The sequence below is a fragment of the Neltuma alba genome, unplaced genomic scaffold (genome assembly GCF_004799145.2).
Source record: "Neltuma alba isolate B1F8T4 unplaced genomic scaffold, ASM479914v2 tig00011808_pilon, whole genome shotgun sequence".
Lineage (NCBI taxonomy): Eukaryota > Viridiplantae > Streptophyta > Magnoliopsida > Fabales > Fabaceae > Neltuma > Neltuma alba.
This window is the reverse complement of record NW_021636426.1, coordinates 1,806-20,884: the sequence shown is the minus strand read 5'-3', so window position 1 is coordinate 20,884 and position 19,079 is coordinate 1,806. Positions and strand designations below refer to the sequence as shown.

The following is a 19,079-nucleotide window of genomic DNA, read 5'->3' as shown; positions in this document are numbered from 1 at the left end:
ACGCACGTCATTGAATGCGTCAATGGCTGAGTAAATCAAAGATACTACAAGTGATATTCTCAATATAAAAATGAGTTTGATATTTTATCTCTCATATTCATTTATTTTTTTAAAATACTTCTTATAATAGTTACACAATTAAAAATTTTATCTAATAGTAATTCTAGTTAACACACATACATAGTTATTATAAATAATTAATTTAATCAATTTTTTTAATCTATTCAAATTAATCAATTAGTTTTTATATAAATATCAGATATAATAATATCCAACTAACCATCCGTATTGCTCTGTTCCAGGCTGAGTAAATGCTAATACAGAGACATTGTCTACTACTACATCCCTTATTATAAGATCCTTTTAACTAAATTGTGAAGTTTGAGAAAACAGTTAAAATTAGTTAAAAACAATTAATATGTAACAAATACAATTTTTTTTCCAAATATACTCGTATATATAAATGAGTAAATATGATAAAGTAATAGTGAGATAAATAAAGAAAAAGAATGTATTAAATGTATTAAATTAGAGGTAAAATAAATAATAATACATTAAATCTCAGACAAATCCAAACAATATCTTATAAAAAGAGACAAACCTATTCAAAAATTAGATCTTATAATAAATGAAGGAGGGAGTATATCTCATCCCGGGGATTGAGGAATTGTATGGATAGGCTTTCTGTGATCCAATGGTATTATTGAGAGGCAGCTACAAATGGCCTATCTCGTTGTCATTAGTTCACAATCTAATGGATAATTCCTCCTGCACATAATATAAAATGTCATTTAATTCTTTTTTAAAATGTGTTCTCTTTTTGCCATCTATTAAATGTGTATTCAATTGATAGAAATTATACATATTTTATTCTTGACAAAAATGTAATTTTGGGTAATTCCTCCTGTACATAATATAAAACGTCATTTAACTCTTTTAAAATGTGTTTTCTTTCTGCCATCCATTAAATGTGTATTCAATTGATAGAAATTATATGTATTTTATTCTTGACAAAATGTGATTGAAAAATTCTCTTATCTCCGCCTTGCGTTCAAAACTATCTTTTTTGTAACAAGGGATATAAATGGAAAATTATCTTTAATTATCTTGCTAATCTCTTTATGTTTTGGAGGGAAGGAAGTATCCCTCAACAAAGGTTTAATTGAGGGAGCGCAACTGAGGGGATCAAATCCCAAGACCATTCACAAAAACCTAGATGAAAAAGGGGGAAAGCTTGATAACAGACTGAACAAGGTCGCCACAGCCCTTCAAAACATAGTTTCTAGTTCAATAGTCACTTTTTGATTTTTTTTTTTTTTTTTTGGGTGTTTAGATGAAATTACATAAAACCATGGTCAAAGCCCGAGACGAGCTAGAATATTCATGAATTCTGACTTATACTTTTATAGATATATTTTGCATTATGTGCAAACAACTCTTTAATTGAAAAAAAAAAAAAGTAGTTTTGCACTGTCTGTGGTCTCTTGGGACAATTATTATCGATTAGGACCAGAAGAATTTCTCCAGTGTTTATCTCAAACACCTATTGCTCTTGCAGTGAATCCATGGCTACACACGCATTCTCAGAAAGAAAAGAAAAATTTCATAGCTTAAACAACCATAGGCTTACTTTATAACGAAATAACTATACACGCAATCTTAAAAAGCAGCAAGGGACATTCTTACTCTTTAAAAGGATCAATGGGACATAGAGATACAAATGGTACCTCCTTTTTATTTGCTTCCCTCTGCCATGCAAGTGAGAAGATACATTCAGCCATTGAATATCACTGTTCTTTCATATGAATGATGAAGCACCAAAAAAAACAAGCCTACCTTATCAATTCTTCATTTACCGCTTCATTTCATTTATGCTTTTTCCTTCAAAAAATTCACCCAGCATTCTTTCTAGATCTTCCGGTGTGTATCTGATGATTCTCTGAGCATTCTTTACATTCTCTACAAGAGGCCTGTTACACGCCAGGTTTCACATATACATGAAAGAAAGCATTAGTTCATCAGGCGAAAAAGAAACCACAAAGATCAAATGCAAACAAAATCAACCATTGAGTACTTAAAATCAATAAACAAGTAGCCATAGAGAACTGGTAAAGATTGCTTAGACAAAGTTAGAGAATTAAACACTGGATAATGGAATGCTTTTGATAGGATAATCAAAATGCTTTCCATGTATTAGCGTTTACTATAGAGGCCGTTAGGTGCAAGATGCCTTGTGTATGTAGTGGTTAAGAATCAGAGAACGCACCCAAAACGTTTTACAAATGATCTATAAGCAGGCAACAAGACTTCAGCAACAGCAAGCCTAAGTGATTCTCGCAACTCCGTGTCGGGAACTGTCCATTGAGATTGTTTCTGATGTATTTCCTCAAACATCATATTGAAAGTTTTAAATCTGTGATAGAATGCCAATGAAATTGTGAAAAGACAGATAATGGAAACTTCACTTGGAAGAAAGTTGCCAAAGATGCAATGGATAGAAAATCCACCTGTCTTTAACAATTGCTCTTGAAGCACCACTGCTACTAGTTCCTCCATCACCACCTGATGAGGTGAGGCCTTGGATGGAGAGGCATTGAAGTACCTGCAAGTGAAAGAATCAAAAGTCAGCAACAGTTTAGTTCTTTTGCCCAAAAAAACAGAAAATAAAAAGTAAAGAGGATGACATTTTGTGTTTTGCCAATGATGGCATGAAGGGATCAAAATAAAAACACGACAGTACATTATAACAAGTACCAGCAAGGAAGAGATCAGTTCATGACCAAAAGGAAGAAAATGGACATCTCTCTGTATGTAAAATAATTTTTGAGATGTATGCTTATCAAAGAATGGGATTTTGAAAAATAAAAAAAATAGAAGAATCAACGTGCAATCTCACACTTGCTTAGCCAAACTCCTTGTGTCCATTTCTAATCGTAAATTACATCATGTATGAGGAAAGTACAACTATTACAAATCCAGCCCAATCGAGTAGTCTATATTTGTGTGCGCATGTATGCGGGATACCCACACATGAGCATGATATCAAGTTATCAACACTCAATCAGCTTTTTACGATGACTAATTGAAAGTTCAATTCCCTTCCACTTTATTGGAAACAAGACTATCAACAAAATTAAATTATGCCAGTCTTTTGTTCAGATTCAACAAGAACTTCTCTCTTCGTCTCAGCTACTTATACTCACTGACCAGATCCCCATTGCTTTACGCTATAGCTATAACAATTCTCTTTCGAATAGATTCAGTTTAAACTAACTCCTCACACAATTAACAGGTGAAATTTAACTTTAGAATGCGTTTTGATAGATGGATTTGAATTTTATATTTAAAATTCTTTATTTGAATAGCATAAAAAATTTCAAATTTTAATTCTGGAAAATCCTTTGTTAGTGTCGCGTCTGGAATCATTATGTTAGAGTGAGTATTTAAAACAACCAGGAATGTTATGAATATAATATTTGTGTAGATGCCCATATATCTCCCATGTCACTTCAAATTTCTCAAAGTAATGTAACTCCCACAATTAATATATTACCCCCGCTTACATTGATGAAATTTATATCTTCTTTACATTCCACTACTTCACATTTAACATGATGAAGCTTTTGAATTGCAATAATAAAATTGACTTGGATTTGGATCAAATCCAAATCCACGAATTGTTATCTACCCAAATAATGGATTTGGCTCAAATCCAAATACTCCCTAATCCAAACACAACATTGCTGAGCCATTCCAGCAAAATTTCAACAATTTATTCCCAGTATGCCAAATTCAATAGCAGCTTAAACTCAAGAACTACAGTTGTTCATAAACCTTTTCACAAATCTTAACAACCTGATATGTCATTTTTTCCAGTAATAGAATCTATACTGAAAGAGGAAGGGAAACAAATCTGTTGCTCTCATAGACATGAAACCAAAAAAATGGGCTGTCATTTTTTACGCTACCAGAAGCAGGTCCCTACCTTTAGTAATACTATCATCATCGACCTAAACAAGGACCAAATTAATATCCAAATAAACTCCAAGACGCTATGGCCAACTAAATCAAGAGAACAATACCTTTGCCCATGCATTTCTTTTGTAATGATTTGCGTGCTGCTGCACAATCCTCCTATGTCGTTGTACCCAATCATCCCCTAATAAATCCTTGGCTTCAGACCTAATAAAGATGGGGAAAAAATAAGAATTAAAATCAACCAGAAATCAAATGCAAATAACGCTACAGCTAACACAATTAAGTGGTTTACCTCCGTACCGATCTGACAATATAATGAATATTATTCATGAGAAATAGATGAGTCAAAGCAAGATCTTTATACTGCTTTGATTTTCCCTCTAAATTGGTTTGCAGAGCTTGCATTATTCGCATTGTTACAGAGGCCAGCTCTGAAATTTCATCTCTCTCAGCAAATTCTTGGAAAAGGTGCTTCAGTGTGGACCGGTAGCTATGAAGATTAAGTAGAAGCTAGTCAGATCAAATTTATCAAGATCTAAGAAGCAAAGATATATAAAGTAGCAATATACTTAAGCCCTGTAGTCACCATATAGGATAAAAAATAGCAATTTCCATCAATAATGTATGGATTTAGGATCGCACGACCCTCAGATCCTAACATGCCAAAACAATCTATTATCCATAATCTTTGCTATCTAAACCAGACAAAGGATTCCATCAGATTTCACTCTTATTCACTTGACAGTCAGCTTCCTCTTAGGTATTCCATTATGTCAACTATCCTGGACTGACTTAAATTTGAATGTGATGGGACCCTCTTCTAAACAAGCTGATAATAAGACTAACAACAGGAATAGACAACAAGAGAGTGGCAATAACTTGACGTTGACAGTACTGTTACTGGGAAATTGATGATTTAGCCCAATGGTAAAGACTACTACTACAATGACCATCCTTACTCTTGCTGCTTCTTTTGGTTGGAAAATTTGACAACTTAACACAAGTAATGTATTCGGACATGGGGAGTTGGGGAGAATGTTTACCTAATGTAATCTTAAGGGTTTATTATAAAAGAGGCCTCCATAAGTGCACTAGTTGAATAAGGCTCTATATTGCCTTTAACAAGCACTTCAGGATTGGTCTGATAAACTTCAAATGACTCTGTTGCTAGGGGATATTTTAAATTCAAAATGTGGTAATTTCTTGATCATGTTAAGTAATAAATATGAAATAATTTTCCTCTTGTTTGTGTAGATGACACAATTGTCAATGGAAGTGATTTTTCAAGTTTAACTATAATTGTTCATGAGCTAAACAAGTTGTTTTCATTAACCTTATGTTTGGTATGAGGAAAATAGAGGGGATGAAAAATTTTAATGAGTTTGATTTGGAAAATTAGAGAACTGGGGTTGTAAAGTTTTAACAAGAAGATGTAAGATAAAAGAGTGAAAAAAATTAATTAGAAACATTTGATCCCGCTTCTTTGATTTTTTAAATTGAATTCATTAAAATTTTCTCTCATCTCCCATCCACTTTGTTTCCCCCATACCAAACGGACAATAAAATTGGGGTAATCACAATATCTCCTTGACATAGAAACTATTAAGCATCATGGGCTGCATTTATGCAAGCAAAGGTACATTGAGAATCTTTTAGAGAAGTTTGAATGACTGATGCCTCTTCTTCGACGCCTATGGCTGCAAGAAAACTAGAAATTATGATGAACCAGTTGAGGGAAATAGTGGGGCCTTATAATAACTGGTTCACAATAGACTAGATATTAATTTTGTGCCTCAGGGTTTGTTACATGTGGTAGCTTTAAAATTACTAAATTTATCCCAGTAGTTGGTTCTGTCAAACAAACCATAACTAATCTAATGAGCCACAATTTGACTTGCATGCATAGCTTAATCTTTAGAACAAGTATATGACAACTCGCAGGATCAAGTAGGTGTTCCTTTAGGAAAAAGGAAATATTCCGAACTAAATCTTCCATGCACGATATTAATTAGTTGACTGACCCTTCGTCAAAAATAAATAAGTAACAAATAACAATGAATATTAATATTTGGAAAAGTCCAGATTTGTCATGGCTCAAGACAGGAATGAAAGGTGCGAAATGTAGGCACGATGTTAGGAACTAATATCATACTCGTCATACCAACAGAAGTAATTACAGGGACCATTTGATGCAAAATTGAGCTCCTTAGAGCTTCCCTTATCAAAAAATAAGCAAAGTAATGATTTACAATACAGTAGGGGCTGCCATTTTTCTTGGTCATTTAAATTTACAGCTGTAAAAAATTTTAAGATGACAAATTTAGATTCCTCAAATTTATATTTTAGTCCAGACAAAGACAATTACTCCATTTCCAAGAAATGACCAGAAATATCATCCCAGAAAAATTTGCCTTCTAGTGTATCTATGTTCCACACTACCACAGCAAGCTAAACATACAAGCACAAGTGAAATGCCCCATTATGGATATCGGGGAAAAAAAAAAAATCATAATTACCGCCGTGATCCAATTAAACTGAAGATATCTGAAAAGAAAAATGAATGGAAAAATTTGAAACAGAAAAAAAACAAGAAGATAAAAATTTATTCTAATTAAGAAAAAAAAAAGAAAATATATTAATCAAACTAACAGGTTAATATACAAAACAAACAAGGACTATCAGCTTTGTCATCTGTGCAAGCACCCAAGAATAGTTGATGCCATAGGATAATTTAGAAACAGAAATGCAATTAGATAAAAATAGATGAACTTACTCAAATAAAAATTTCACATAGTTAATCACGTAGCTGGTCAAAGGATGAACAGTTCCATCTGTCACAGCAGTTTTTGTAGCATCCTTCTCAACTGCTTCTTCAAAATCTCCAAATGTCTCTTGGGCAGTTTGTGCAAGCTGTTTTGTCAAACCCAACGCAGCTTCCCTGATTTCAGTGCAAGCTCTCCCTTCAAACAGTGTCTCCATCTGCAAAACGTCAAAAGATTTTGATAATATAATTTAACACCATCGCAATATGCTTCTTGCTGGCGTGATAACACATATAACACAACTTTGCCAAGCTAGCAACGTCACAATTACCATGGCAATTCTAATTGTCAGATATTACAATGAAAACTGTAGTTTTCTAAGGAGAAACAGAGATTCACATGCACTGTCTGCCTTTGAAGGAAGAATACTCATATAGGATGGTGGATATAGAAGATCAATCCATCCAATTCAGTATGATGGCTAAATAGCTCTCAACCACATCCATCAGGATCAAAAAGCTTTAGACACCTTCACCAATGATTTCTTTTGTCAGACTTAAAACAGAGTTAACAATACGACTATTTTATATAAGCAAAAGAACACACTTAGTCATTTAACTTCACACAATGTATCATTTTACTCCCTTAATTTTATAGTGTCTTTTCAGTCCTCTAAGCCTAACGTCATTGATAAAAGATGTTGAAATTGAAATTTTAAATGTTGACAAAACATTCTAAAATATAGATATATTAAGTTTAATTGTCAATGATTGGCACCAAAAAATCATCATTTAAGACTAATAATTGTAGAGTTAAAGGACTAAAAATATACTTATAAAATTAAGGGACCAAATTGAGACCTTCTACAAAATTAGAGCACCAAAGATATAGTTGTCTTTTAAAAATTTTATTTACATAAAAGTCTTATCAACTATAAATAATGTTGCTTTACTTCTAACTAACAATATTAAGTTCAGAGGATTATTAAATCTTGAATCTGTTAAATAAGTATAGTATTTTTGGGGGGGGGGGGGGCGGAGTTCTACATAATATGATTAGCTCTCTGTCAAATGTAGAACACAATATAACTTGGTGGACCAGATTACGCCAGAGGCCACTTAGAATCCGTATGCAGCAGTGCGGAGAAACCAAAATTCATGATGGCATCAAAGCCCATACCTCTGAACGAAGCTCTTGCATTATTTCATACATGTCCAAAAGGACAAATAACTTTTCTGGTGATCTCTTGCTTTTGGCAATGGCTTCTCCAAAACTAAGTAGCATGGAGACACTATTTTTAGTCACCTCAGCAAAGCACTGATCGCTGAGTAAATCAAATCCTTCAAATATTTGATTGCAAACTTTCTGCTCACCAGCAAATAATAATTTGACCTGTTATAGTATGATCACATGTTCGAATGAAAATTTATTTCAAGAAAAATATACAAATAATAATATATTTATTTTAAATACTCAGTGTAAGTAGGACACTCCCACCTAACAGTTATCCAAGGGATCATGAGCTGACTAGGAGTTCATCATGGGAATCACATCTGGATTGTAGCCCTAATAGTTTTCCTAATTTTTCACCTGTATAAGTTTTTGAGGTAAATATCAATAGTAAATATTATTATTTTTCTAATGTTGTTCTGGTCCTGCTCTGCTTGTTATCAATAAGCAACATGATATCAAAAAAAGAAACACCCAAGTGCTATAAGATTAGAGACCGATGAAAAAAAAGAGGTTGGACCAGAGACATCTGAGGTTCAGTGGCACAGGCTTAGGAAAGCAAACGAAGGTTGTGACTTGAGGCCTCTGAGACTCAAAAAAGCATAAGCCCTGGGCAAATAAAGTGGGGCCCAGATGATTACTGGAATCAGAAGAAGGGGGGAAAATAAAGAGCGAGCTAGGTCCAGTTACATTTGAGAGGGAGTCTTGGAGATAAGCTTTAATAGAAGCCCACATAAACAAAAAAATAAAAAATGAATAAAAACGATTACAGAAATTAATGGCATATAAACTTACAAGCACATACAGAACAATCAACATAAACACTTTGGAAAATCATTGCTTACAGCTATACGCATGAAGTGAATCCAATTTCCAATTTTGGCCTCCAAAACCTCCCATTGTAGCCTTTGTACATCATCTTTGCTAAGCTTCTCAACTCCCAGTTTGTGCAGGCTTTCTTCCAATACATCAGAACGGGCATCTCTGCTCAGCAATAATCATGATCAAAATAATTGCGTAAGTAGTAATATAAACTATTACGGTAAAACTCCAAATGCTATTGGGAAGGGAAGATATATGGCAAGCAATTCAAAATATTGTTTATACAATACAGCAAACATATTGTTTACTCAATAAATGTCTCCTGTGGATGCTGCAGGAATATAAGCGAGGTAATGATTCTTCTGTTTCTCTATTGTGTTTCTTGGTTATTGTGAAAACTGAGTAATGAGACAGGAACAAGGCTGTGAAATTGTAGTGAGAGATATATTTCATAATCACTAACCAATTATTTATTTACAATCTCATAAAATCTAACATGCAGAAATATTTGCTAGGTATCAGATATTGGATAAATATTAAATAAAACGTTTAAATTTTAACAAATAACATATTCTAGTCCCAAAAAAAAAAAAAATATTCATCTCATATTAACTACTTTGAACATTTATTCATAAAAGTTAGCAACAATAAAATCTTGATCACTTTATAAGTCACATTTATCCAACACTCCTTCCTTGACTTTGCAGCTGTATATTCCAAGCATTCAACTCTGGAATTCAACTATACCCTTTGGAAGTTCTATTTCTATATGCATAGCCAACCATTTCAGTGAACCAAAGCTTGCTTTTCTTTCCTACTCTTTTCATTGTGATTTGCTATAGCATAATTCTCTTGCTTTAAACATCACAGATATTCTTCATGGCTCCCCTTGACTTTAGCATCAAAATGCACAGCATGATGAGAACAACAAGACTGACAATTTTCTGTTTGTTTAAAATATTGTGTCTCTTAAACAAGACTACATTAGAGATTAATGAAATTCAAAAACGATGAGAAAAAATACTCAACCAAAAACGTGAAGAATTTACATATAAAAAAAGCGTAACTTGACTTAAACGTGAAGAATTTACATATAAAAAAAGCGTAACTTGACTTAAACGTGAAGAATTTAGATATAAAAAAAGCGTAACTTGACTTTTTTTTATAGCTCAATCCCCGAACTTGATAGTTCTTCACATGGTAATTTATAATTGCAACTTTCAAATGTAGACTGCCACATAGGCATATACTTTCATTCTGTAATCCAAAGAGCTTACCTGTATATTTTGAGTAACTTTTTCTGTTGACCAGCTTGAACCATTTGCTCTGCTAAATCATGGAGCAGTGCCAAAATTTTCGGAGGTACAAGAGCAGGAGGTGTGTATACAAAAGCATCCATGTTATTATTTTGTGAATCAGAATGATTATTGGAAGGATTCTTGCCAATAGAATCCCCCTCGTGGCCAGGTGAACTTGAGGATGGCCGCATCGTGTTTGGAAGGCAATCAAAAAGGCGCTCAGGTTCCACAGCTTGGCTGTAATCACACAGACGAAAAGATGAATCAGACAAAAAGGCTTGACCAGAACTTTGGAAATAGCTAAAAAAATCAACCATATTTTCTATCATATAACTGAACCAGAGATGCCATGAAGAAATAATTATGCTTTGACCAAAGCAACCATCTTTCTGAATAACTGGAAGATATCTTACGTGACAATAATTATTGAGTCAAGCCATTATGCTTTTTCCCATGCAGGAACCATAGAAAAGATAAAGACAATATGCACTACAAATTATAAGACTGTTCAAAGTAGAAAATACGGAAACCAATTAAGTACACTTGATTGGTACATGAAAACAATGTCAACAAAATCTTCAGAATAGAAGGATCTAAGTTTTAAATGTTATAACATTATCATTTCTCACAGAAAGGAATATTGTTCGTAATAACTATTAAGTTTCATATATAAATAATTAATAAGTTATTAAAAACTTTTAGAAGAAGTATACTTTTAGTCTCTTAAAATTTACGTTGAACTTCACATTGAATTTCCTTTTAAAACACCGTCAAAAGTTTCCTTTTACTTAAAGCCATCAACTAACTTAAAGGGAAAAATAGATATGTAATTTTTTGAAGCCAATTCAACAAAATAAAAGAAATAAAATCTAATTTACTATTAGCATTATTAATTAATTTTATCATTAAAATTTTTTAAAATATTAAAATTAATTATCACAATCCATAAAAATTTATTTTTAAAAAAAAAAAAAAGTTAGGTTCACTGTAAATTGATAAACATTTAAATTTAAATCTTTTTAGGGTTGTATATCTATACAATGTGAGTTGTTACGTTTTTTTGTTAGTCTGGATCTGGATATCTTTTTTTAGGCTGATTAAATTGAAGGTTTTAGAAAACACTTCAAAGCTAAGGTATCATTAATAAATTAATAATGACAATACTGAGCATATTTTTTTCCTTTAATTGGCTTGAAAAATTGCACATAAGCATTTTCATCAAGTTAATTAATGGTTTTAGAAAGAATTTTCTTTGACTGTGTTTTAAAATTATAAGGACAAAAAAGATACTTTATAAATTTGTTTCACCATAAACACCACTGTGTCACATAAAGACAACAGAAATCCTTTGACAATGATATTAAATGTTAATAGCAAGAAGTTGGAATAAGCAACCATTCCAGATTGCTGCTTTTCTTTTACATTTTTGGTTACTTTATCAGGTGAGATTTAATTTTTCCTTTACAAAGAACAACTGAAGGTTATTGAGTTTACAAAAACCAATTAACTTTTAGTCCAACATACAGAAATAAGAGAACAAAATCAAGGAATGACCAACAAACCTGTTAGATAATAACAGCTGTTTAAACTCATCTTCTAACTTAGAAATGGCTTTAGCTACTAAATTATTGGCTTGGCTGACAACATCATCACCACTCTTAAAGCCCTTCTTATTGCCAAAAAATTGAATGCTGCCTCTTAGCTGATCAATTGCATTAAGATAATTCTCCAGGTCTTCATGTGGCCCTTTCAGTACCCTTGTTTCCGACTGCATATTGTGTCAATGGGAACATTAACAAAAGAACACATTATTTGAGTTGAATATTGCATTTGTCAAGCTGATATCATCACTTTGACCACAGTCATTTTATTTTGACAAAAAGTGCATCTATGGTCCTTCAACTTCACATAAAGTTTTGTTTGGGTCCCTTAATTTTATTAATTGTTTTTTCAATACTCTAACCATAATACCGTTAGTTTTATTAGCAAAAAAAAAAAAAAATGCCGACATTAAAATTTTAAATGTTGACAAAATATTCTCAATGTTGACATATTAAGTTTAATCTACATAACTTCAATATCTACATCATACTTAAGCTGAGCTAGCCGCAAATGCTGTCCAGCTCTCCTCTCATTGTTACTGTTCATGCGAACAGTAAGCTCTTATACTACAATGTTAAGCCTGTTTGGCTCATTTCTTGGCTCTGTGTATTGGCAATATATTTCCACCACACGTGCTCTATTGTACCAATGCTAGTTAGTTTAAATTGAGAGGAGGCGGAATAGCATGAGTTGTGCTTGTTATATATGCGCCTCTGGTCTGTGTTCTATACTGCCCACTCTATTCTCATCGTACTCATTTTTTAGGGGGTCTTTGGTTGCAATGTTTTTATGTAATTTGGTTAAGCTAGATGATCGCAATGGATGCTTCCTGCACATCATGCGGGGAGTGATTGCTTGTTTTTTAAAATAATAATGATTGGAACAAAAAATTATCATTTGAAACTAACAGTTTTAGGGTTAGAGGACTCAAGGATACTCTATAAAATTAAGCAACTAAACTGAAATCTTATATGAAGTTAGAGAACCAAAGATACATTTTTGCCTATTATTTTTCAATTAATTTATAAGCTTTATCTTATGAGGATTATCTCTTGGGCTCAATATAAAGCCTGCTGTACTTTGGGATTAAAGTCATATTTCATGGATTAGTAATAAAATTCTCTTGCCTTGCTTGCTGAAACTCTACCTCCCTTCTTCCCCTTATCGCTTTATTTCTCACTATAATCGCCCTCCCCGTTTTCTACTATATGACCCTTCTCTCTCCCCTTTTCTAGTATTCTTTGCCATTGATTCTCCATCAGACGGTACCATTGCAAGGTCACAACCCTTTTTGGAATATACAAGGGCAAGCTAAATAGCTTGAAAACAATTGGGATCAAATCCGCAACCTCTTACAAGTGGGAAAAGCTTGGTGCCACTAGGCTAAAGGGCCACTAGACAAGGCTACAACTCTAACCACTCCTTCCACTACCTTTCATCCACCCAAAACTTCTTGTTGTCTTGCGTTGCTGAAATCTGACACATCCCCAAAGAATATGCTGCCACAAGCTACTACTCTTACTGTAACGTATTGACAAGACTTCCTTTATGTGGGCCTAAATTTTCCAGTGCCTCAAGTGAATTTTAAGCCTCTTTGACCTTGTTTTCTACCCAATTAATAGGCTAATCTAAATTGCAGTTATTCAGCACTTGGGAGTAATTTAGGGTATTTCTACTAAACTCTCCATGGACAAAGCACCCAAATTATGCACAATGCTTGGACAATCTCAAGGAAAGGTACAAGTCTGATGTAGAATAGTAGGCTGCTGTCTTGAGGAAATCATGAATGCTAATAAACTGTTCAGCACACAAATCACTGGCCAAAACTTGAAAGATCTAATTAAAGTTCAGGATAACCAAGGTCAAGGAAAGGTAGAAAATGAATGCCCTCAAGATCAGAATGCAGTAAAGGAAGCTACCCTGGAAGAGACCAATGATGTCATGATGAAAAACCCTAAAATATAAATGATAAAAGTAGCACCATTGGTTTTGAAAAGCAATTGGAAGTAAATTTAGAATGTGAAAATCATTAGGCATATCAAGAAAAGCATTCAGAGAGAACAACACATTCAGATCCAACCAACTAAAGTTTTATATCCACTAATGCTATTCCTGATACATTTCACAGCTGCATCCTTTGATCTTCCAAACAGTTCAATATAGATTCTTTCCGGATTTCAATTCTCACAGCAGATTTTTATTCAACACGGAGAGAGTAATGGAGAATGGGAAGAGAATAGAAGAGGCGTCATTTAGTAAAGTCGTTGTAAATTGGAGATTAAAGATAAACATAGGAATTATGAATTACTTCCTCTGTTCTCAAATATAAGACATTTGTTGAAGTGTCCTGTAGGTCTAAGATGAAAGACAATCTTTAGGTAATTAAATACCCTCTTTTCCTGAAATGCCGCTTATTAAATAAAGTATGAGAGAGAAATTTAAGACACAGGGAAGAATGCCAATAATTAACTAAGGGTAGATCTGGAAAGAAAGTATATGTTGCTAAAAAATTAAGTAGCTTAACTAACTTTACTAATTTTATCGGTAGTATTAGTCTCTTATATTTGAGACAAGAAAAAGTATTTATTTAGTTCATTTAGAATTAGAATTTAATAATTATTTTATTATGTTCCAAATATCATTTTGATGACTATCTCTTTTTATTTTCGAAGTAATTCATTTTGCATTATCTCTTGGTAGGATCAAACTTTATTACATGACAACTCAATTACAATAATCAGTTGAGTAGACCAATGGGAAGGGCGAGGTCCTAGACATCTCACCAAATAAATCACTTGTTTTCAAACCAAACAAAGAAAACCGGATTTTGATTTTTGAACATTCATTCACCAAATAATACATGTAAGTAAAATATTACTAGAAGACTATCACTTGAACATATTTGCCTTTCAAACAATTACAATCGAGATACAAATATAACCAGTAAACACGCAACCAACCTGACGATATAGGTCGAATTGAACCAAAATGACCTCTGCAGCCTTCAACGTCTTGTCAATATTCTCATGAGCCTTCCGAATAGAATGCGTTCTAATCTGAAAATCCAAATGAAGGATCCTACGGTGAACAATCAAGTTTCCTGAAATCAAAGCTCTAAATTCACACTTTTAAACCTCGAAAAAGGATCCAAGAAAGGAAAAAACTAAGAAATCCTAAGTAAATTATAAGTCAATACAACAGCCCCAGATCCAAAAACTCAAATTGGGCTCAATTCAAATAAAAACGCATCGACTTCCCGAAATGCTTCTTCAGAAGCAGAGAGACAGTAGTGACAAAAGGGAAATGAACAAGAACCTGAGTAGGACGCATGGCAGTTTCAAGGGCGGAGAGCCGATGGTCAAAGGAACTCATAATTGCAACAACGTCGTCTGTTATGATCTGGCTTTTCTGGAGCGACTCTCTCATATTAACAGCTTTTTCACCGAGGGGATCAACTCCAGCCATCGTCATTCCCATTTTGCTTATGCGGTCTGATCCGTTCTTCAGGCCAGTACGAAGACAAAACTACGCAAAATACGGATACTTAATTGATTGAAGTAGCTGAAACGAATTTGAATTATTGTATTGAAATGCGACGACACGATTTGAGAGTAAGGTCGAATCTGCGGGTTTGGTAGGAATTACCGTTGACAGGATGTCCTCGGTCTCTCGCTTTCGTCGGATTTCAATTTCATTTGGCTATGGCTATTTTCCGGTCAAAAAAAAAGTATTTGGCTATTTTGACCAAAATCATTCTTTAGCTCAAAAAGCAGCCCAAACTCGCGGTTTGTGCCCTTATGGGGAATGGGGGCGCGCATTATTGTGTTTTTCAATGGGATGCTATTTTATATGGATATCAGAGTACGGTTCCATTCCGAAATTACTTAACTAATTTGAGTGATTAAAAAAAATTAGTTATTTGTGATAAATAGATATTTTTTTTAAAAATAATTATGTATACTAGTTAAAACTATCGTTTAATGAAATATTTAACATATATAACTACTGTAAAGATTACTTTTTAAAAAATAAATAAATATAAAAGTAAAGTATATTAAGATCTTATTTTTAAGACCAAATTAAATATCAAATTAAATATTATATTAAAGAGTAAAGGTAGTAAGATACTACCTCCCTTTCTTAGAGCCTGTTTAGTTAAGCGGTAGGATTTTAAATAAGCCCGTTTAAATTCAAATAAGTGCTTATGAAGCATGTTTAGAATGTTTGAATAATTTTTATAAAATCTCGATGAATCGTGATTTTAACCTTCTACTGCACTTTTAGGATAAGCAACAAGAAGTAGCTTATGCGTTTGAAAAATTCCGATGAATCTTCATTAACTAAATTTTCTCCAATCTACCCCTCATTCTAATGGTAATTATTTTAATTTTTTTAAAAAAAAACATGCAATATGAAAGTGTTTTTCTTTTAATTTTATCTAAAAGACATTTTTAAAAAAATCAGATAACAGATGGCATATGATTGAAACAACACAATCAAATATTCAAGTAATATTCTAATTCGTGAAGCACCGTTAAATTAGGAAAATAATGATGACAAATAATTTTTCAGCTTATTTTTATATATATTATTGTTATTTTATCTAAAATGATATCTCTGCATTTACTCTTCCAAAAATCTCTTTTCAAATATTATCTCCATATATTTTGTCGACAATTTTTCAACCTAAACGGCTAAACCACTTCACATTTTTTCTTAAAAGGCCGTCATCTCACCTTTTTGGATCAATCAAGCAATCAAAAGGTATGTCTCCTTTTTTATTTGTTCACTTTCTTTATGCAAGTCGGAATTCACTCATCTTATTCTCACAAATTTACAATCCTCAATCCTCATGATGCCTCTTACTAATAACCGCCTTGAATACTTGTGATTGCTTTTTCTTATATGGGGTCATTTATTTAATATTTGTACTACACATAAACTTTGCAAGTGATTTTAAATAATAATAATTTTAAAATAAAAAATATTTAAATATTCATGTCATTTATTAAATTATATTTAATAAAATTTATTATTAAATATAATAATTATGAAAATGTAAACAACTTTATTACCTTTATGTCTTTTTTAGTAATTATATACCCATAAGTGATTTTAATAAATGAAAACCAAACATAATCACAATTCTTAAAATCACTTATAAAAAAAATATCCAAACAGAAATCATGATTAGCTAATGTCACTTATAGTCAGTCTCACTTATAAAATTTATGATTATCTAAAATCACAGTTGTTCACCACTAATCCAAACGGACACTTAATATAAGTGCTAGTTAACTAATTTTATTAGATTAAGAAAACTAATTAAGTTAGTTATTTGTAATAAATAAGTGTTGTCTTTCCTAAAATATCCTTACTCATCAAGTGTATTACAAAACTATCTTGAAAAAAATAGATAAATATGAGAGATAAAGTGGATTGGGGTTTTATATTTAGAATCAAAATAAAAATCAAATCAACTCTTACATTAAAGATTGAAGGTTGTATTATATGGAGGGTATAAAACAAGTTGTTTCCAGGGTACCTTCAAGGATGTATTATGTTTCTTTTATATAAGCTGCAAATAACTACCTCAATTAAAATTAATTAAAAACAATAAATATGAAAATAAATATATTTTTAAATGTATATTTATTTAAAGAGATAGTGAGTGAAAAAGATCATGGGTGGGGAAAAAAATAAAAGAAAATAAATAGAGAAACTCAAAAAAAAAGAAGATAAAAAGGCATTTAATTAAAGATAAAAACAAAAGAAAGCGTATTAAATGTTTAGAAATCTCAAAGCGTAGTTTAGAAAAATGATCAAAGCTGTTCAGAAAATTATAGCTTATAAAATTGATAAGATGAAGCATAAACTGTCCTTTACTCCCCATACTTATTCCTGAACATGAATATATTTAAAGTTGGGTTAAAATTTATGGAGTACGTTTAAGCATTTTTTTGTCAAGTATTTCCAATAGTATTTTATCGTGTAATTTTGCTTTTAAATTACTACCTTCATTTCTTAATATAAAAACTAGTTAACTAATTTTAATAAATTATAAAAATTAGTTAAGTTAGTTATTTGTAACAAATAGGTCTTATTTTTCCTAAAATATCTTTGCTAATCATGTATATCAGCTAGAACAATCATTTGATAAAACCTTTAATATGTGCAATTACTATAAAAGACTATTTTAAAAAAAATAGATAAATATGAGAGATAAAATGAAATGTGATATTATATTTACAACTAAATTGAATGTCAAACTAGTTCTTATATTAAGAATCAGAGATAGTATTTATGTTTCAAGCTTTCAATATGTTGTGTCATGGTATTAGATAATTCCAGTCATCAGCTTGAATTATATTTTTTTAGAACGAGTAACTTTCCATCTACCTCTGAAAAGTATTCTCTTCACCTGGAAGTTACTCAATGAAGCCATTCTAAAGTGATGCTCTTACACAGCAACATCATTTGAATTCCACTTTTATGTGTCCGTTCAGATGTGATAGCCCATAAACTTTGGAGCTTGTCTGTTTTTTTATCTATTGGCAAGATCTACCTGTGTGGGAGCTTTTTCTGTTAAACTTGAGGTGAATAATTTTCAGGATTCCAAAACCTGCCCAGGACACTCTTATCAATCTTGGAAGAGCTTCATTGCTTAATCAATGGCATTATCATCTTGATTAATGTCATTTGGAGGGCAAGAAATAATACTACGTCCAATCCATAATATAAAATTAATTTGTGAAGATTAAGAAAGTTAAATAATGATTTAATTAAAGCATACTATCTTCGGTCTTTATATAAGAGTTAGTTGACTAATTTGAGTATATTCAGAAAATTAGTTAAATTAATTATTTGTAATAAATAAGTGTTTTCTCCCTTAAAATATCCAATCTAATCATGTGTATTAGTTAGTGTTAGATTTAAGGTTTTGATGATGACAAAGTAAAAAGTTAAATCTTTCTGCATTTCATTATTGATAGCTGTTTATCGATCACCTGTTGGATAAATGCATTTTCGGATCACCTTCTGGATAAATAGCTAAGTTTCTTTGCGTATAGTTACTGTTAAGTCATTATTAATAACCTATCGGATAAATGGAGTTTCGGATCACCTTTTGGATGCATGGCAAGTTTCTTTGCATTTAAGGTTTATTGATAAGCATTTATTGATGACCTTATCGATAAATAAGGTTTTTGATCATCTTTCGGATAAATGAGCAAGTCTCAATAAACTATATCTTATTAGAACACTTCATGAGTTATCGAAGCTTTTATCAATTTCTATAATTCTCGATAATCTAATCTGAAACTGAATAAGTATTGCTTCTTATGTTGTTCAGTAAGTTGTTCGATAAATCCTTTCCTGGTTTCTAAAA

General features: G+C 32.1%; 1 protein-coding gene across 2 annotated transcripts; it reads right to left on the bottom strand.

Moving 5' to 3' along the window:
- Nucleotides 1-1,484: 1,484 nt before the first annotated feature.
- On the bottom strand, nt 1,485-15,418 carry LOC114718085 (exocyst complex component EXO70A1). 2 transcript variants are annotated; one of them, XM_028903326.1, is made up of 14 exons: nt 15,338-15,418; nt 15,008-15,217; nt 14,653-14,748; nt 11,653-11,858; nt 10,070-10,327; nt 8,816-8,954; nt 7,920-8,132; nt 6,752-6,957; nt 4,271-4,468; nt 4,083-4,182; nt 2,508-2,602; nt 2,267-2,413; nt 1,837-1,970; nt 1,485-1,748 (listed from the first exon to the last, which is right to left on the bottom strand). In XM_028903326.1, the coding sequence occupies exons 2-13, from the start codon at nt 15,167-15,169 to the stop codon at nt 1,853-1,855; spliced, it is 1,938 nt and encodes a 645-aa protein (XP_028759159.1). In that variant the 5' UTR covers nt 15,170-15,217; nt 15,338-15,418; the 3' UTR covers nt 1,485-1,748; nt 1,837-1,852. The 2 variants fall into 2 exon arrangements, with proteins under 2 accessions (XP_028759159.1, XP_028759158.1); XM_028903325.1 differs by having other exon boundaries at nt 15,008-15,376.
- Between the last annotated feature and the right edge of the window lie 3,661 nt (nt 15,419-19,079).